We start from the raw sequence: 21,638 nt of genomic DNA on the forward strand, positions 1-21,638 counted from the left end.
CTACCGGAGGAAGAGAGGAATGGAACCTCAAAAGGAGGCAGGCAGCAGTGGTGTCCGTCAGACTGAGCTTGGTCACACTTTATATCAAGCAATTTACGGATGCAATTACACTGTAGTCATAGCTCTATGGTAGCAAGAAGTTTCAGAGTTTGTACAATCACTGAAAAAGTTAGGGTTAGGTTTCAATTTTGGTTATGGCAAGGTTTTGGAACAGGTGCAATCAGCAGAAGAATGTGGGTTGGAGTTTGAATCATGAATAGGAGACGAACTAAAGTAAATCTTTATCATCACAAAAACTACAAACTCCGGTTCTGCATTCATGTTTACGGCTGTTTATGAAGACACACATAACAGTGACAAGTTTTTACAATGTAATTACATAAGTAAATTGCTTACTTAATGTAATGTGTATATGTGCAATCTGCAGTCTGAGTCACAGCTTTACAGACCAAAGATTAGCAAGACTCAGCAGGAAGTGAGAATCTTGTTCCTGTCTAGCAGGAAGTAGATCTCTATCCTCAACAGATTGCCTATATAACAAGCATAAAGGCTGCATGGCGGCTGCATAAAGGAATCTAAGCAAATTACTCAGTAGACACAGGAGAGTTCAGGTAGTGACTGTGCATGTTAAAAACGTACAGATGCCCAGCAAGCAATTAACATTTAGCAGTTAGCGAGAAGCTTATTTGTCATTTTTACAATCTGCCAGTAACTGTTATCTGTTCGGTGACAGGGAAGAGAACAGTTCCTGTGCACCCGGCATGTTCTAGCAGAACACATACCATACAGATGCATCTCTGTGCAAGCGGTTTGGAGAGGTGGCCCAGTGAAACGCTTGTCAGTTCAAACTTCCCACCCAGACGTGAAATTCAAAACAAATTTTAAAAGTCAACAAAAATACAACAATGAAATTTATGTCAGTTTTTCAGATTTAAAAAAGTTTTTCTGATTTTTCTCCCCAGTTTGGAAAGCCCAATATTATTCATCAGCAATCATTGTTGCAGCATAAGCTATCAAAATTCAGGAGAGTGCCAAGATGCACGTGCTATTCTCTGAGGCACGCAATGTCAGCTGCTGCTTCACACAGTAGTTCACAACTCAGACTCACACCAACAGGAGTTTGAGGAAAACACGTAGGACCCGATTAAGACCTTTGGCATGTGAAAAACCTTTAAGTACTCATTCAAATTTACCGTGTGCTGATTTGTGCTAGATGAATGTAAGAATTTCTCACATAAATAGAAACATTTGTAATATGTTGTCCCAGCCCCATGCAACAAAAGATTGCAGAAACATACAGTGAATTATTACATATTTAGGTATGTGTACCACACTATATCACAATGTTTTTGCATTATTTTTCAATGTGATATCAATGTTTCATATTAAACCATCATAAGCGACATATTTCCCTGCTTTATAATGAACAAAAAAGCATTTTTATTAATTTTATTAATTTCTTGGAGGTATTTGGACCCCTAGATATTACAGACTACTATACTGATGAAAAGGTAGTAATATGCTCTTGACAATTATGCAAAAGTGAGTTTCACAAGTCAAAACAGTTGATTTGTAGTGAAATATATGTTTAGATTACAATTTACAGCAATACACAATTTAGATATTTTGGATAGATTTGGAGACACTAAGAGACACCAGAGTACACTGCTTACTTTTTGCTTCATAGATCTTTAGCAGTTCCTCATCCCACACTCAGATTTTATACACTTGTGGTCAAGGAATTTATGATCTGAGACATGTATACTTTTACCTGTTTTATATATGTGATCTCTCAGTATTTCATTTAAAACTAAAGTAAAACAACTTTATTTTTGCATTTTCACCAAGATAATTGCATTTCTGGCACTTTATTCATACCTAAATTATTAACATAAAAAACTAATCCAGTTTTAAAACTACTTAGTATTGTAAAAGTGTTTTGCTTCATTTAAGCCGTTTTTCAAGCCTCTGTGTTTCTCACATCTGGAGTTATAAAGCCTTAAATGTCACACCCCATAAATGGGTGATAATTTGGTAGATTTGGCATCTGCACAAAGGGGTAAATGCGCATCTCAGCAGGTGGGCGCTGGTGGTTTCCCCTGCATCAGTGTAAAAAGCACTTTGAGTTTCAAGAAAAGTGCTACATAAATGTAAGAATGATCATTATTATTACTTGCAGGATTGAGCTCCCTGATTGACTAGAGGGGGTTGCTCCATGCATGATGAAGGCCTGTAAACCCACCCATGCCTGGGTGATGAGTCAACTGTGGGCCTGCCAGGCACCGACAGCACTGGCGCTGTGTAGATTTAATACAACACAGTGGAACAGAGCATTAACAGATACTAGACTGTGGGGCACAGTCACACACAGTAAAACTCCTTTAACAGACACCAGACCATGGGGCCCGTCCACACACAGGAACAGACTTAAAGTCCGCGACATAAAATTTAATAGGTGCACGGCACTTTTTTCAGTTGGAATTACATCATTTTAGTCGAGGTCCTGCAAAAAAAGTGTTATTTAATTTTTCCCATTTTCAGATCTTAGTTTTATTTTTTCTAGACTTGTTTTTTGTATGATGTTATCATGTATTACATATACCATAACATTATCTCATCCTCATCCTCTCCTTTTGTGCATCCAGGGAGGGCACATACATGGCACACGTACATAAAATCGGCAAGCTTGCAAAGGAAACGGAGGTTCAATAATAATGAAAAATATAGCTCTATAGCTTTAGGACTAATACAACTAGCTAGCTGGCCAGCTATATAACACCACCATAAATGGATAAGAAGTGAGAGTGGGAGAAGGACAAGGTTGGTAGAGGGATTAAGAGCAGAAACATAGCAAAATAACTACAGCTAAATACTGCAAATCTCTATTGATAACGTGAATAATGATTCTCTAAGGCAAACGCGTATTTGGCTCAGACAGAAAGAAATTGTTTTAGCAGGACAGAATACTTTTACTTGCCTCAAACAAAACCAGATTTATTTTCTTAAATAATACAACTAATTTGTTTAAATGAAAAGGAAACATTTAAGACCTCTGAAAATAGCATTCCAGATGATTGAATACCATTTAATGCCAAAAATTATGCCAATTGCTTATAATTTTACTCAGACAAGTGTTCATCATTGCAATACATTAGGAGAGGGAGAGTGGTAGAGCTGTATCGACTGTGTAACTCATTGCGGACCTGGGGCCTCATTTATAAAAATGTTCTTAGATTTATACTTGAACTTAGTCTTAAGATCATTTCTGACGGTGTGCTTATGTTCGATTCATAAAAGATACTGAGCATAAAAAACCTTGCTTACACAGGTTCTAAGAAGCCCATTTGTAACTTATGCACCTGTGATCTATAAATCTCAAATTAACATAAAATTGACGGCACCTCAACGTGCCTCACAATCAGCGATTTCCCCTTATATAATGCTAGCACAAATGAGGGTTTAGTCAGGAATAACCATGGACCAAAAGAGAAACGCAGACTTTTTGGAAGATCATCATGCGCAAAAAAGTCATTCCGGTCTCTGAAAACTCTCTCCCTTCTAAAAGCACGGTTTTCAATGTTTTCCAATAACGCAAGAACAGCCACGGTTACTTTTTTCTAATTTGACACACTATTTATAGAACATCGCATCCTGTTTTTAATTCAAAACACCTTGCGTCTGACAATTAATTCCTCACACCTTTAATCAATAATTCCTATCAAATTGTTCATAAAGCTGATGCAAAGTTCACCAGAGGCTTGGACGCATATGCGTCCCAAACTGCAATACCCCTACATAACCACCAGGAAAATCACTTACGTCAAGTCTAGACTTTGCGTAGCGATAAGTTCGTATTTAAGATCAAAATTGATTGTAAGTCCGTTCTATAAATGAGGCCCCTGGTTCATTCCCAGGCCTAGTTCCTTCCCAGCTTTGCTCCTCAACTCTGCCACCACTATCAGTTCAGGAACGGTTTCTTTCGGCTACACCAATGGGCGGGGCTTGGAGAGCATGCCCCACTCGTTTGGATCATTGATGTCGTCGGCTAATGGCTACTACGGAGCGCAATGGTGGACATTTTTTAGGAGTAGCTGCAACTTCAGTGAATGGCAAGTTCTGACATTGCCTGAACATTACAATGGTAGGTTGTAGTGTTGTTCCAAATTGAACGAACAAATCTTTTTGAACAATTCATTTTTAAACTCAGTACATACCAAACTGGCAGTGGTACATAATGCAACTAAATTTCAGCTCCTGGACTGATTCAGATCGCCAAATGAGCTGAACTCTCTCCCTCTCGTCATCCCTATTGGATTAGTTCTCATCTCCCCTATGCTCTGTACCAATAGAAACATAATGACAAGGCATTCCACTAAATTATCAAAGTGTAAGCCTCAGGCATACTTGCAATCACTATACAAATGGTATTTTTTTTGTATTTGTACTTTAGGCATTACAAATACTATTGCCATTATCTATGTCATTAAATCATTTATATGAAATCCTCTCTTGTATTCTGTGCTGCAGCACAAGTGCATATTTCATTAATTTCATTCAATTCATTTACCTACTAAAAGTTTGAAGGAACTACTACAGTAATACAAAATGTAATGATTGTACTGAAAGCTCAATAAACAAAATGTACCGATTGTACTGAATGTACTAGAAGACTCCATGAATGAAGTCTACTGAATGCACTGAAGGACTCACTGAACGAATTGTACTGAAGGATTCAATTTGTACAGGGACTCTAAAAATAGCATACAGAAAGAGGACCAACTCGCTGAGTGTACTAGTCTGCCAGTGACTAATGTCAGCAGCAGACCATCAGAAACAGGAAATGGTATGTTCGGTGAAAGAAGTATTTAGGTTTTAAAAAAATAATGTCACAAGGATGTTTATAATGATGTTAATGACAATGTTGATGATAATCTTGAACTTTTTAAGCAATCTATGAGAGCATATTCCTCTCATTTGGTAAAAAATAAATTGGGTTACTACTATAAAAAACACAATGGATTAGTGTGTTTAGGCTGAGGGACTGGTGAAGGAAAACTAAAGTGCTCTTCATAAAAGTCCAATGAGTATGTGACAATTAGACAAGAGAGAATACTTTGTTTTGAAGCTGTAAAGGGTTTAAATTTTTGGGTTATAATTAACCTGTATTTTGAATTAAATGCTATGGAAGGTATACTGCAGTTACAAAATGCAACTAACAGTAAGCTAACGTGAGCCAGTTTGAGACTTATAAAATGTGGAGGCTAAAATTGTGAAGCTTGCTAGCTAGTCAGCAATAAAATTAACAATGGCACACATTTTACTTATTTTTTTTAGTCATGTTGATGTGTTTAGTGTTGAGTTCGGCTGACATTTTTCGGTGCTGCTGCCCACTGATATCACTCTACGCTGATAATTTTTGCCTGAAACAATTATTTCATTACTGCAATATTTCCTTGTGGAACAATTTCTATTTCCTCCACAATCAACATGAATGATTTGTCTATTACCATGTGTCCCTGGCACGTTTCGTCATTTTAATTACATGTAATGCATGGTCCAGGACACAAACATGCACACTGGCATCTGTTATGGCACTTTTGCATACTCTGCATACCTTTTGCATACTCTGTATCACAGAAGAGATTTTTCCACATAGAAAATATTCGTTCTGCAGTATTAATTCTAAAAAAAAAAACAATATTTTGAATAAGTTTGTGGGGGTCCTGTTCTTAGTGTTGACATATATATATATATATATATATATATATATATATATATATATATATATATATTATATATATATATATATATTATATATATATATATATATATATATATATATATATATATGAACTGACATGTTAAAAACTGTCAAAACTACACTACAGTATGTACAGAAACATAATACATTCTACAGCCACATTGATACAAGGAATAACGAACAAACAAATAAGTGCATAATTAAATTGTTTTCGTCAATATCGCAAAAGAAAAATGAAATTGTCAAGAACTTAGACCAAAATAACTTTTTTAGTTGTTGAGTCCACTTGCTGTCACTCTTGGGACTACACTTTCCATGTACTATTGCACTTTGATACCTGATCTTTTCACTGTTTGTACAGTATGTCAGCTCTGGATAAACATCTGCTGAATGCTATTCAAGTAAAAGTAATATGAAACACTGACATTACAAAGTGCTGGATCAGAATTTCAATGCTTCAAAAATCCAAAATGATAGATTTTTCATGGCACAAAAAGTATATTTTTAAAAGCCGTAGAGCATCTATTGTCTGTAACAATGAAAAAAAGTTAATTCTGGGAAGATAAGTAGGGCATTGTTAGGAAGTCTGTAATTTTGGGTCACAGTGTCAATCATTATCCCAGCAGCCTATCTGACATGTGGAATTGGAGGGGGGAGGGGTGAGGCCAGAAAATCGGCTTCAAATACACATCTGCTACTGGGTCACGAAAAGCCCGCCACACCACACTGACGGACAGGCACTGTAGGCCAATCGCGTGACAAGCGCATCGAGGTGGTGGGCCCCCGAGCGCGAGGGTTTTTTTGGGCGGAGGCCGTCTCCAGGAAAACGCATAGGGCCAGCTTCCTTCATGCAGGTGAGAATGCAGGAATGGCAGACACTGGGGGTGTCACTGGTAGGGATGGACTGATGGCTCCTGCTATGGCGGGTAATGAGATGTGCTGTAATGCCTGACATGCAACAGCCCTGCTTCAGCCACTCTATTCTGAGATCTAGAGTTCAGCCATGTTTGTGCTTCGTTAGATGTGTTTTTTTTTATGTTCTTGCAGTCAACTCCTAGCAGAGGCACAACAGTCTCTTACTGATCAACCCCTCAATTGCTGCAAAGAGGCAGAGAGGAAAAGACAGGAAATAGAGTTGGTTAAAGGACCGTAAAGAGGATATGTTAAATAAAATGAATAATAGATATTTCAAGGCAAAAAGGCATTTCATTGAATTCCACAAAAAAGCACCACGAGCTCTCGACTCTTGGGAAGTTTTTTTTGAAACTGGACGTTTGAAAGAGCTCCTCCCAATGTGTCCTCTGAGTTTTTAAACTGTCAGAGACCTAGAACTAATCTCAGCTCATCACAATGTGCTTAGTCGCTAATTTATCTCCTTCGCAGTTTTTTTTCTCAAATTTGCACAAATGAAAGACTTCCTCAACCCCTGAAATTGTGATAATTATAACATTTAAAACATAAACATTATATGCCAAAGCACATGAATATGTGATAAATGAGTATGTTGCATAATAGACAAGAGGTGTCTATCTTTATTCAGAATGCACTGTTTATAACTTGTGACATTAAAAATGAATCATGTTCTGCTTTGTAAAGGAAATGTACTGTGCTAGAACATCCATACGGAGATGTGTGACTGAATTTTCTGGTGGTAACATTGGAAGGAGAAAAACATGATCTGATGTTGTCTCTTACCATCAATGTACTTCACATACATTTACAGTTGTTCTGAAGTCATTTGGTTGGGGTCTGCTTCATTAAAAACGTGCCAGCTTTTATTGTGGTAGAAAATTTACTGACTGCATAGATGTTTTCAGTTTCGCTTCAGAACCATCTATTAATCAGCCAAAGCTTTTATCAAAGCTTTGATCAGATTCATCTGAGGCGCCAGCATAAAACACAATGTGTCCTTATGAGGGATGAGGTGCCCTTGGGTTCTATGCTTTAATAACTCATGAAATAATACGATTATCTGAGCATGTGCGGAAAAGGGGCACAAATTGTGTTGAAGGTAAAATGCAACATCCTCAAGTTCTCTTTCGATTGAAATGAAATACAACTTTCTGCGGCAGAATTTGAGCAAGTTGTATTTAACCTGAATGTCATAAAGCTGCTGGAGGACAAATGTATTTGTGGGAGAAATTTGGAGTTTCTCACATTAACACTTTCTTGAATTTTCAGTGAGAGGGAACAAATAACTAATAATGTAACTGATAATAACATTAAACGGGAATTTCTCTTTATAACACTTCTGATGTTATTTCCACACCTACTCGGGCTTTTATGTGCACCCCAGACAGTTTTTAGGTTGCTTGCCCCCATCCAATAGAAACCCAATCTACATCAAACTCCACGTTAGACTCATTGTAGACACACGTCCCTGCTTCTCATGACTGATATTGTCCTTCTAATGAATTTGTGCAGGGGGGGGGGGGGGGGTGGGTTGCTTACATGGGTGTATCTAAATTATCTAAATATCTAAATATCTAAATATTGAAGCAAGCAACCTAAAAACTCTCTGGGGTGCACACAAAAGCCCGGGTAGGCGTGAAAATGACCCCATAAAGTGAAATTCCCCTTTAACATATTAATCTACTTCTAAAAGAACAAAAGATACAACTGATATCCTAAACCTCCTTTACAAGAGCAGTATATGCATGCCCTGCATGTTAATTCCAATGTCTTAGGAACACTTGGGAAACTCTATACTCTGTAACTGGCATAACTGACTGCATATACCTGCATGTAAAGTATAAAACATGGTGATTTGTTTTTTTTTTTTCATTTCCTTTGATTTGAGGTTAATGCCCCATTTCACCTGCATTGTGAAATAAACAAGTTCTAAAACAGAAAATAATAATCTAATATAAAAAGGAAGAAGCTAAAAGAGTACAATAGCATAATCTGCAGTTGCAGGCTATGCTATTGCCTGTGTGGTTATTTTACTGTAGACGTCCCAACGGACAGCAAGCCAGCCATTCCTTCTCCTGACCTGGAGAGCTCTTCGTTTTCAAATCTTCATCCTGCATCTCAATCAGCACTTTAGTACCGGTGTCGAACAGAGAGATGAAAAGGGTTCGGTCAAGAAACAGAGAAAATTATGTTACAACAGTTCAATAGCTAAGTAATAACTGCAAATATATAGTAACAGAGTTGTTATATTTTTATGATATATACTGCACAAAAATATATAGCTACACAGATCCCTTAAATTATAGACATTAACGTATTTTGAAATTGATATTTCCCCCATACTTTTGTTCAGGGATTATAATGTTCATGATGTAATATGACATGATTGATTGGAGCTGATGTGTCATGGTTTGTGAATTAAATGCCCAGTCTATGAAAGCACATAGCCACAGTCATAAATGCAACACCAAACTGTGACCTCTCAACCACAGAACAAAACACCAGATAAACACAGGAAAAATAAGGTCTTGAACACACTGATAAAATACAGCAGTTCATTTTGCTGACACTGCTGTCTTTAGCAAAACTTCGGATCACTGCAGAGAATTCAAATGATCTTCAAGCACAAAGCAGGTGTCAGCCTTGATACTGAAGAGATTGTTTTGAGGCTACATACTATTAGCTGCAGGCTAATATTCTCATCAGCCAACAACCTCTCCCATCACCCGCCCATGCCCATCAAATCAAGAGCCAAAAAGAAAAGATTTGGGGCCCAATCTGAAGTGGTTCAGTGACCCCCACCTTCTGAGTTCTGCCGGGACGTGCTGCCCTTCATTCGGAAGGCCTGTCGTGCGCGGTTGCGCTCGGTGAAGCTCCAGCTCTTGGGCACTTTGCTGGGGCTCTCCTCCATGATGTTCTCGGCGCTGGGGGTCCTGTGCATTCCCTGTCCCGGCCCCTGGGGGGAGCTCTTCCCCTTGGTGCTAGAGCCGCGGGGGCTGGAGAACACCCTCTCCTTCAAGCTCACCTTCTGACCGCTAGGTGTGGGAACAGCCAAAGCACCGTAAATGGTACACTAACTGACACTGTAAGACTGACACTGTTATAAGGCTGTCTGTGAATGATTCTTTACAAGAGCCATACGACTCCTTCATAAGCAGTAAATAAACATTCATAAATAGACATTACGGTGTGTTATGTCACCAGTGATGCACTAAATGACTTACCTACTGACATAGACCATGCGTCTATTGACATATGCATGTATGGTTGCTTGTGTAGTGCTCATAAAGGTACTCTGTTGTGCTGATGAGGGAGTTATATAGCTCTTTTGAAGGATAATTCATAGAATGTTACCCCATACTCACCTGACTACATTTCATACTCACCTGACCACATTTAGGGAGAGACATTATATTAAATAACATAAACTTTTTGCCAGTTTCAATATGGTGTATTACCTTCCAGTAATAAGCTTTACAGTCTAATTTAACCAAAAGTTCCAGTGGCTAACATTTTCAAATCAAATCAATTTTATTTGTATAGCGCCTTTTACAAAAAAAGACCCTTTACAGTGTAGAAAAAACAGCTGCTCTCAGTTGTCAGTTTTGTCAATACTAATACAAATATGTATGATATTTATGTAACTTATACAGCACTGCAAATATTATCAGTGCCACCATTACTAAGAGTTCATAGCAACAATGCTTGACTAAACAAATTCTCAAATGCAACAATACATCTTACCTTTGCAGTAATACTGTGGACAGTGTCCTATAGCTTTTTTCTAACCTCTGTAGTTGCGCACACACTACGTGACATTCAACAACTGAGCAAACAGAGAAAGACAAACAAGCAAACATGCACGTACCACATTCATCAAACAACCTGATGTAAGAAAACTCATCACAGAAGGTCATGTTCCCACAGAAGTCATAACAACATGCCTTACAGGTGAAACACAAAGCTTAGCAGCTGCTACACTGGCCCAGCTTGCAGAGATCTTGTACCCAAGGCTGTGATCATTTGTTTTCTGTTTTACACACTACAGTACTGCTGTTGACTGCATAATGTGCGTGTAATCAAAGAGAATGATCTATTCACTCATCCACATTGTTTTTTTTTTTTTTTTTACTAAATTACACTTGAAATAAAAGCAGAGATCGTGAATTTTGCCTCAGAGTCATAGATTTGAAACACAAATTTGATTAGTACAGAGGGAGAACAATCAATTCAACACAACCGTCCCAATACTTGTGCATTTAACTGGAACAAGAATCCTTTCAGTTATCTAATTAACAGAGTAATCCACCCCATATGGATGCTGAGACACACAGACAGACAGACAGACAGATGTAGATAGACAGATAGATAGATAGATAGATAGATAGATAGTATTTATCACTCATTCTAAATCCTGTGTACTGCAGGGTTACAACAAAATGAATCTCTTGCCAAACACCTGCATAAACACATAAGGCCACGTTGTGTTGACAGACCAGTCTGTGTTGAATTATACGTAAGTGGCAGCAGAGGTGACAAATGGAAACAGCCACCAAGGTCTGTCCATCTCGCATCACACTATGAGAAGATGTGCCAATGGAAGTCACACATCCAGCTTTGAGAAGATGTACTAATGGAAGGCACATATTCAGCTAACACAAGGGAGTCAAATATTCAGCTCTAGTAACACAGCTGACACAGAAGTCACATTCCGCTATTAGAAGACGAGCTAACAATAGCCGCACATTCTGCTATTAGAACACGAGCTAACAGTAGCCGTACATTCTAGTATTAGAACACGAGCCAATGATAACTGCACATTTTGCTATTAGAACACGAGCTAACAGTAGCTGTACATTCTACTATTAGAACACAAGCTAATCATAACCGCAAATTCTGCTATTAGAACACGAGCTAACGATAGCCGCACATTCAGCTATTAGAAGACAAGCCAAAGGTAGCCACATAATCTGTTATTCGAAGATGAGTTAACGGGGGCCACACACTCAGCTGAGATCACACACTAATGAGAACTACATATTCAGCCATTACAAGATGTGCTAATCAAAACTACACACTCGGCTTTGAGAACATGCGATAAACGGAGTTGAAAACATTTCTGGCGCTGAAGTAAAGCTAGAGGATAAAACAGGACTTTTGCTTCAAAAAAGAAAGATATACATAAACAAAACACATCCCAGAATGCAAAGTGTGCCTCTAACATGTGATGCATTTTGGCCATATCTCCACTGTGGAACTGGCCAATTCCAGGCCTTGACACAACAGCATCCACGCCATGCTAGCACAAGCAGCAAGAAAATAGCAAGACGCTGCCTTGTTTCATTTGACGGCTTCAATCTGCTGTCAGTTGGCATTGTCAGTGGTGTGAAGTAAAGAAAGGATGTTCAGTAAAATCCAGTTGGGTGGTGGATGGGTCTACTGGAGGTGGCCAGGCCTTCCAATCCACGTGTTCTATAATGCAGTTAATGCCCAATAACAAAAGAGCTGAAATAGCAAACAAAGCTTCAAGAAGCTTCCAAAATAAATGTGAATGTAAAAGAAACAAACCTTTGTTGTACATTATGTAGCATATGACTGTATAGTCGTATAGTATGTATGTCTGGATTTGGCTCTGTACTCCACAGTTTTATATCTGGAATCTAACAATTCACGTGTGGCTAAAGTGCACATTTCCAGCTTTTTATTTAAGGAGTATTTTTATGCATTTTGGTTTCAACATGTAGAAATGACAGCAATTTTTATAAATAGTCCCCCCATTTCAGGGCATCACCTGTGATGCCATTTGTCCCAAACATTATGATGATAACATCTGAGAATGGAGCTAAGAATGTGCACTTTAGCCACACATAAATAGTTAGATTATAAATTTAAAATAGTGGAGTACAGAGCCAATTCAATAAAAAAAAACATGTCTTCGTCCCCAACATTATGCAGCTCACATACAGAGGGTTAAGGACTGTAAAAATATGCAGGAATGGGATTGATGGATAAACCTGTTAAGTTGTAGGAATGTCGGAAAATGTAAACGCATTCATGTCTTTGTGACTTCAAATTCAACAGCAAAGCTTTTATTTAGAAGATGGAGAATAATGGCTTTTGCCTAAAATCATTTGCTCTTTTTTCATAAGGCCCTGCCGATACCACAAACCAGAACAGTGCTGTAATATTTTCACCTGGATCAGACAGCTAATCAAAGTGCTCCTATAGTATCTTTACCTCGATAAGACAACCAATCAGGACAGTGCTGTTGTGTATTTGCTTGGATCAGACAGCCAATTACAGCGTGTTTATTTTATTTTTTTTTTTACCCATAGGATTCCTCATAGGAAACTCTCACGCGGTGTGTGGCCTGTAGGCCTAAATGGGTGGTAGTAGTCCTGGTGCCGACAAGATTAATGGGCCGTTTGGCACACACCTGGCCGAACCTACACCGCGCGGGAGGGGAACCCTTCCAGGAATGGAAGACTACAGGTCAGAAAAAGAATAATAAACAAACATAAAAACAAAGTGTAGCCGTGCAGGTGTTAGTATTTGCGTGATATCAATGTGAGAGATTCTCCTGCGATACCTAGCTTGTCCCGAGCAGCACCCACAAAGGGCCTCTTTGCATGAGCTGTTGTTACTGAAAACGAGGGAGACGGCTGGGTTAGAGGACGGCCGCCCACTACCGCACATGAGCATAAAGACCATCCTCCTGCCCTTCACCCTCGGTCATGTGACTACAGCACATTTTATGGCTATGTGTACGAGCGTAGTTTCACGCAAAGTGAAGTTGGTATGTCCCCTGAGGGAGGTACAGTACATGGGCTGCAAGTCTGCTTTTCTTTCTTCTCTTTTTTATATTTTACATTATATATTGTGCTTAAATTACATTCTGCTGTCCAAATTTACATTTTAAGTACTAGTGCATACCATCAATGTAGCCTCCTTAAACTATGTGGGATTAAATGGACTAATGTCCATATCCAGCCAGCTTGTGTTCATCTTCCCTCCACGGACTGCTGCCAATTGTGCTTCGCAGTCAATTCGGCAGAACAGTGCATTTCCTGTGCAACTCCTTAGTAATGCTCTCCCCTGCAGGTGCTCCAAATTGCAGGACTCTGCAGGACTACACCAAATCAAGCACCACTCTTTGTAACACCTGTATCATGATCTCCTAGCACTTTCATGTTGCACTTGTATCTTCATCTTGATGTTGTAACTCTGTCTCTATCTCTTTTCATCACATGTGTCACTTCTAGTTTATGACTTGGCATAACTTTACTCGTAAGGTAATGTAATGATATCAGATTAGAGAAGCCAGGGACCTACCCCCTTTGATACTCCCTTTATGGGATTTCTTACAAAATGAGAGGATTTGAAAGATCACTGTGAAAAAAAAAATGCTTCCGGTATACTTAATGATCATCATAGATGTGTCATTCTATGAAAAATTTAACAGAAAACAAGTCAGATTAATTCTAGCAAATGAACTAGCAAATGAAGCTAATGCATAATGAATAGTGATGTCAGGATGTTCAGGGAATGTCTGACGTGGTCATAATGAAGATCTGTTCTGTATGCCAGGCTTGGATGATGTAAATGTTTCAATGACTGATTTACATTCATATTGAATGCCTGAACGTGACCATATTTCATGTGATAATAGAAAACGGGTTGCCATAGTAACCGCACTCTGTGCTTTGAGAGGTAAGCGTACAAGTCGGAGTGCGTCGTCGGGTTTAAAATTAGCGCTCCCTGATGGGTGCTCTGAAAACCATCAACCCATCGGTGCAGCTCAGAGAGTTTCAAGCTTGATCCTGGGGGACCCCTGTGCATGCTGGTTTTTGTTCCAACCACAATTGCAACTCTGATATGTAAAGTGCTGCTATTTGCTCTACATTCAACACGTTTAATGCCTCAAGGGATGATTTACCCTGGGAAGGCACATTTATGTGAGAATTAGCGGTGCATTCTGTAAAGAATAAAAGTCCCATATTCACATACCAGGACTTTCAATCAGCGAGAGCAACTAATGCTTGCAATATCTGCAAACGTTTTTCAGTCCTTTTTTCCCAGTGTTTTTTTAATTAGTTACATGAGTGTAGTCACATTTGTGAGGCACGGGGTGAAATAAATTAGGTCCTAATTACTGAAAGTGTTTCCTTTAACAACCGGTTTCAACAGCTTTTATCCCCCCTCACCCAGAGAGAGTTTGAAAACCTGATCAAAGCACTATACAGGCATTTTGGGAAAACTGCCACAAAAACATCAGAGTTACAGCACTACCAGGACAATGCCATCCTCTCTTGGGAGTGCAAGTCTTATTTTGTAGAGTGCAGTGTACAATATCTGAGCTTGGACTGGATATTAAAGAGGTGGATTAAGGACAATAATGTTCTTTAAAGGCCAATTACAGCTAGAATTCCAAGTAGGCAGTTACATTTTAATGAGTTGGTTTGGGAATGGTTCTCTAAATGAAGACATTTGCTGCTGTGACCTATTCATTTAGAAACCATTGATATTTCCCCAAAGCAGTAACACCTTCAGCTCGACAACATAAGGTGATGCAAATGGCTTGAAACAAGCATATTTCAAGACAAATACTAAGCAGAACTTTACATTGCATCTGTACTTGCTGTGTATTCGCATTGTAAATGTAGTCTTACTCAATATCGCCACATTATTGAGATGAATATGTTATATGTATGTACATACAAGTACTGCTTAATTATCATGTAATTACATACCAGTAAAATCCATGTCATTTATTTGTGTTTGTTATTTAAAGATGAGTTTTACAGTGACACAAATGAGTATCTGCTACTTTCAGAACTGGTTTCGAGTCAGGCTGGAAGCTAAATTAATTGTAACCGAAAAAATAATCACAGCCAAATCTTATTTTGGCACCAGGTGATACTTATGGAGCTCACGTGGTAGATATTTGTGGATGAAAACATTATGTCCTTAAAGAAAACTTCCTGCAGGACAGACAGTATGCACATAACATCACTTCACTGCATGCACTGCAGATCCAACACCGAATGTGGGAATAACACAAGAGCAGGTGACACACGCTCAGAGGTGAGCAGGGTCATTCTGGAAAAGAGTAAAAATCTGCTCTGGGACACCAACCTGGGTGAGGCCTCTGGCTGAGATTCCTTCCTGTAAATCAAGAAAAAGAGAAGAGCACACACACACACACACACACACACACACACAAACGCACATATGCACGCATGCATGTACCCACATATACACATACATGCGCACACATACAAATGCACAAATACAAAAAAATACAAACACACGTTACACACGCCCACACACACATGCACACACATGCACCCACATACATTATATGCATGCACGTGTGCACTCATACACCCAAACACATACACACATGTACACACGCAATCCACACACACAAACACACACGCTTGAGCACTTTTCTCAGCATTACTCTAATGGGAACATTTTTTCTCTTTGATACAACAGAATACCAATAAAGAAAATTAACATATGCTAATTATATTATACTATATTAGAACTGTGATTATTAAATAAAAGTAAACAATCACATATCCTCATTAACAGCAAATGTAGTGCTAGCACATTAGCCAACAGCAGTCCCTAGTCAATATCACATTTCAGTATTGAAAAATGCCTCTCTCTTTATTTGGCCAGGTTCCCTCCACCCAATTCCAAAAGTCAATCCCTTAACGTCAAAGCTGTGGTGAACTCTGACCTGAAGGACAGTCCCGATTTGCTCTTCAGATTGCGCAGGAGGTCCAGCTGGTTCAGGGGAGGAATGAGTCTGCAGATACAGAGAGGTGATGTCACACGGGCTTCGGCCCAGCGTTTTAATGCATTTCATAAACGGCGACAGCTTCGCCGCAGAGGAGCCCACGCATTTACGGCACTTTTAATACATCTGCAGCTCAAAGAGTGCTTAACAAAAAGGGTGTGTCACTCACTCTCAGGACTGACTTAATCTACTACAGTAACAGTGTTTCACCATTAGAGGCAGTAGAGATAAAACAGGTCATTAGGTGTGGTAGTTAACTGGAGTAGTGACCGCTCAGTTCCTGTTTTCTACAGTAATTAAATGCACCACCAACCCACAAAAACACCAAACACATGACTATTATGAGGCATTTTCCACCTCTTGCAATAATAATAAACATGTCTACTTCTGATGATTTGTATCTCGAGCATAGGTCTTTCAGTTTGGGGGAAAAATACAGCAGATGGCAGTATCTTACCAAATACGCCCAGGTCTGATTTCAAGATGCAATTTTCCTGGGAAGGCAGTGCTCCAAAACACTGATCCAAGATCAGGTTACCCAGCCAAAATCCTGACTCTGGCCACCAGAAGAACTGATCTAGCGTCAGTGATTGGTAGTGGGTGGTGATGAGCAGATATTAGAGTAACATGCTGAGAACTCAAGTGACCACAGTGATCACATTTACAGAGAAGCAAGACAGCTCATTCTAAACCCCTGCTATCTACTAGACACCCGCTGCCTTCTGGCGTCTTCCCAGCTCTGGCCTGGGAGACTAAAACAGAGCCATTGATTGGCTGGGAGCCTAAACCCCCTGTAGTTCCAGGTGCCAATCAGCTACTGGCATGGAGGCATCCCTAAAACCCTCAGGACCTTAGTCACATCATGCATTGGACATGCACCCTTGAGCAATGGCCTAACTTCTGACCAGCTCACTTGTCTGAGCGTCATTCGGCACAACTCAGGGTGGATATCAGGAAGCTGCTGTCATGCTGCACAAATGTAAACATCTGTCCCCCCCCCCTTTTTCTGTGAGGCTAAGCAAATCGAGGAGGCAGACAGAAACTGCTTAGTTTCAAGTGTGTCGTGCAGACTGTTGCAATTTCTCAGGTGCTGATATTTGTCAGAGCGGGAGACAGCACAAGAGGCGTGAGTCTGCAAATCACAGATGCCAGAGCTTTCCAGGAGCTTTTTCATTACAGGAAGTTAACAAGTACAGCTGGCTCTTAGCTTCTCTTGGACCTCATGTTCTTGAAAGTCTCGACGCTGCCTGTTTGTGAAATAGTATTCACATTTACAGCTGACACTTAAATCCAGAGCACCTTACAGAGATCACATTTTTGCAATCCGTTTATACAGCTGAATATGTTCCTAGAGCAGTTCAGACTGAGTACCTTGCTCAAGGGTACAATACAACTGCATCCAAGTTGGGGGTCGAACCTGCAGCCTCTCAGTTACAAGACCAGTACCTCTAACCATTATACTGCACTGCCTATGGGTACGTTCCAATCAAACAATTGTGCAGTCATGTAGGTTTCCAAACAAAATTAGTTTGACCCAAGCATCTGAATTGTAACTGCTAACATGACAGCCTGCATTTTTCATAATTCACTTTTCAGTACAAAATGAATAATGACAAAATGCTATAAGCATATGCCATCAGCTAGTCGAGATCTGCGGTCTGGTGGACTCAAAGCTCTCCACTGAAGGACGGAAAGTGATGGATGTCTCAGGTTTGCAGGCAAACGTGAGTTTGTTTCAGGCTTTAAAAGTGACTTTGATCATGAAAAGTGATCAAAGTCCACTTTAGGCCTCAAACAGAAATATCATGTATGTTATGTCGTGTGTTTTCTCATGGAAAATTCATTTTTTGGAAAACCACTTTTACTTTTTTTCTCTGAGATCGGCAATTACACCTCCCAGGTGTGCACTCTGCCACCCACACCAGCGCATACATTAAACATTTGGTGTTAATTCAACTCTAATAGAGTATATATTGTAGCAATTCACTCCATAGAGCAGAGCTGCCCAGCCCTGTTCCAGAAGATTTTCTGTCCTGTAAGTTTACACTGAAATCTTAACAAAGCACACCTCATTCATCAGCTAGAGATGTTTTTGAACTGCTAATTAGTACACTGAATGTGTACCAAATTAGGGTTGGAATGAAACCCTACAGGACGGTAGATCGCCAGGAACAGGGTAGGGGAGCCCTGCCATAGCAAGACCAGGTGGGTCTTGGATGATGCCCATGCTTCTTTATTGAGCAATAGAGCAAGTCATCAAACCTGCACAAGCTACAGTATCAAACAGCACAGAATGCCAGTATTACAGAATCATTCTCTGGGCTGAACAAGGAGCCCACAGTTACCCTTATCCCAAACACATACACATACAGCCTTGTGGGTGATATTACTGTGATGCCACAATAGTAGCCAAACAACATGGCATAGGACACGCTTAGCCTTTCAGTGGCTAGCTAGCTAACTAGCCACTACTACAATGTATATGAGAAAAGAGCGATCAATTGTAGTCTACCAGTTGTAAATTGTACACAAGTAGAGTGAACATTTGACAGTGTGAGAAGCCCTGCAACGAATGCAGTCCTCCCATTTTTCTGCCTGAGAGTGAGCAGTTAATGTCCAAACTGCCACAGCTTGCATATTCACTGATGTGAGGAGATAATGCAGTGCTAGCCAATTAAGTCTCAGGCCAGTGACACAATGACAGTTAAACCTGAAGGATGTCGGCTACAGGATCCAGTCTAAAGTCAACATGCCTTTTCCACTTATCCTCCTAAGACCTGGCCATTGATTTTGTCCCTTCTAGGGGACAAGATTCTCTGGTCTAAATATCTAGAACCATATTTTCTACTATGCTGAAACCTACACTCCAAGAGACATTCAATAAAAATAGAACAATACTTATGAAAATACTAGCACTGCAGCATGCTTTTTTGTCATCCAAGACACTTCTGTTATGTCAAAAAAAACTTTTATTTTCTGCTAGGTCTCAGGAGGATATTTTAAATTTATATAATCTACACAAGTTCTTTCCTGCAAATAAATAATGAAATGAGTTTAAAATCAGCAGATAATCTGATGTTACTGTGAAATCGTATTGTTTTTTTTTTGTTTATTCTGTTTTGCCCAAGGGCTAATGATAATCAAAAAAAAAACTATTATATCCAATTGCAAATAATGGGACTGCTACTCTGAGACCGAGAATAGATAGAAAAACACAGCATGACACTGAAAAAATGGCTCAACGTTCCAGGGAGCATGGTGACATCACAGCCATCCTACTCCTATTATATTATCCCTAGTACTGTATGCACGTACCTATCAGCTGGCATCACACTCTTCTATGACATCACTTAAACACTTAAACAATGAAGGTAAACCACACCTCCATTTTACTAAAAAAACAGTCTGCACAGCAAAGGCCCTATAAAGGACGGCTCTTTAAGCACATTCTGGCCCATTGGATTATCCGGAATCATTGCCATTTAACGCAGCTAATGGTCTCTCAAATGATGATGTATGCAGATTTCCGAGGGCAATAAATCATGTGGTCGGGCTGGGCGAAAAATAACAAAACAAAAAAAAAAGTATGGATTGCGCAGCGAAGGCCGTGTAAAGCGATCCATTCAGGGACGAATGGACAGCCTGCGCCCAAATTTGGCTCGTGCGGAGCAGGCGAGTCAAAGTGTGCAGTGTGTGCATGCAGCTCGGACGGTACCTGTAGGGGCTGGACGAAAGCAAGCTGGAGAGGGTGCCGCACGTTAGTAAGGACGAAGTCGGGTTCGAAGAAGCAGAGCCCAGCAAAGGGGAAAACACACGACTGTGAGGCCCCAGTTTCTCTACACACAAGAGCCATTCACTTGCTTTTCTAGAGTCAAACAACTGCAGTACAGACACTCTGCTGGGTTTCAGCATATTAATGTGGTGGTTGGCTGCGTTTTCATAGTTCTGTCCTGCTTCGTGGAGCAAATTCCTTTCGGTTCCCTAAACTCGGCTAAATCTACGGATTTGCAGAGTCACAAGTGTCAAGATTTCAGTGCAGCGTCACACGGAACGGTGCTGTAAGTGTTGACATCACACCTCATCCTGAGATTCAGCCTCTTCATCGTAATTCGACAGCCAACGGAAAAATACAGCTTCTTTAAGCCACACCGGCAAACCAATCATCCATCATATAAACCCAGGGTGGGTGAAAATGTCACAGCACTGCAGATTTCCATGTTTCTTGCCTTTAAATTAAATTAAGTTACAGTTAAAATATTGAGCGCCTCAGGCAACTGCCCACCTATATTAATTTAACCGAATCATTTATTTAAATGATAAATGAAGGCACTGAAGAGTGCAAAAGCCAGAGGCAAGTTTGGCACTCCAGAGGAAAGGTTATCTACCCTGGTGAACGCCACTAAAAACCTGTACTTACGGAAGGCTGAGAGAAAGCACGCTGTCCGTGTGGCAGCACACACCAGGGATTGGCTAATTTCTTAAAAGTCTTATTGGCTGTGGTGACTCATCATTTGCATCCACGCTCTCCCCCACTTACTGACCAAGAGCAACGATTTTTTTTTCTCTCAGGTTGGCAGAATGACACTCTCCATTCCTCAGATAAAAAATAATGCCTATATCTCGCAGTCAGGGGGAGAGGGATGAGAAAACGATGACACAATGGGTAAAGTGTGTTAAAAAAATGGATATTAGTCAGACTAATGGGTGTGGCTACTTTCTGGCCAATGAGGCGAAGGAGCATCAGGATCCTCATTACTACAGTGACAGGCCCCTGCAGGATCAAGTTTTTTTTTACTTTCGGAAAAATAATTTTTGGCGGCTTTCCTCAAAATCTTGGGTCCGCGTTGCCAGGAGAGGCCTTGCTCTGTTTGTAGGCGTGGCTTCACCACCAGCGTTTGGGTGTCGCAGCAGCCGGCTGTCATAGCAGGCCTCATTGCTGCGCACCTGTGTGAGACCCCCCCCCCCCCCAATTTTGTTTCTCAAATCAGGGGGTATATTCGGAAATGTCGCCACACACTTCCTGTAACCTACCTCCTTGGAAACTATGTCCTTGGAAACCCTTGTAGTGATGTTCCCTGAGGGCAACTCAAAGACCCGCTTCCAGATAACCAGAACACTATAACACTCTTTTTCTCAGCACCCACAACCCATAACTCC

General features: G+C 40.1%; 1 protein-coding gene across 7 annotated transcripts in view; it reads right to left on the reverse strand.

Annotated features, from left to right (window-relative positions):
• The window catches only part of LOC135234613 (potassium voltage-gated channel subfamily KQT member 2-like), a 68,017-nt gene that overhangs the window by 12,491 nt on the left and 33,888 nt on the right, over positions 1-21,638 (reverse strand). For 3 of the 7 annotated variants that reach the window (XM_064299392.1, XM_064299395.1, XM_064299394.1), the window contains 4 exons: positions 16,422-16,490; positions 15,809-15,838; positions 9,476-9,708; positions 8,754-8,801 (listed from right to left, as the gene is read on the reverse strand). In XM_064299392.1, the coding sequence (XP_064155462.1) occupies positions 8,754-8,801; positions 9,476-9,708; positions 15,809-15,838; positions 16,422-16,490 (380 nt within the window). Of the gene's footprint in view, positions 1-6,841; positions 6,860-8,753; positions 8,802-9,475; positions 12,868-12,910; positions 15,839-16,421; positions 16,491-21,638 lie in introns of those variants that run through there. The other 4 variants (XM_064299397.1, XM_064299393.1, XM_064299396.1 and 1 more) reach the window with 3 other exon arrangements.

This window comes from Anguilla rostrata, chromosome 11 (genome assembly GCF_018555375.3).
Source record: "Anguilla rostrata isolate EN2019 chromosome 11, ASM1855537v3, whole genome shotgun sequence".
NCBI classification, from domain to species: Eukaryota; Metazoa; Chordata; class Actinopteri; order Anguilliformes; family Anguillidae; genus Anguilla; species Anguilla rostrata.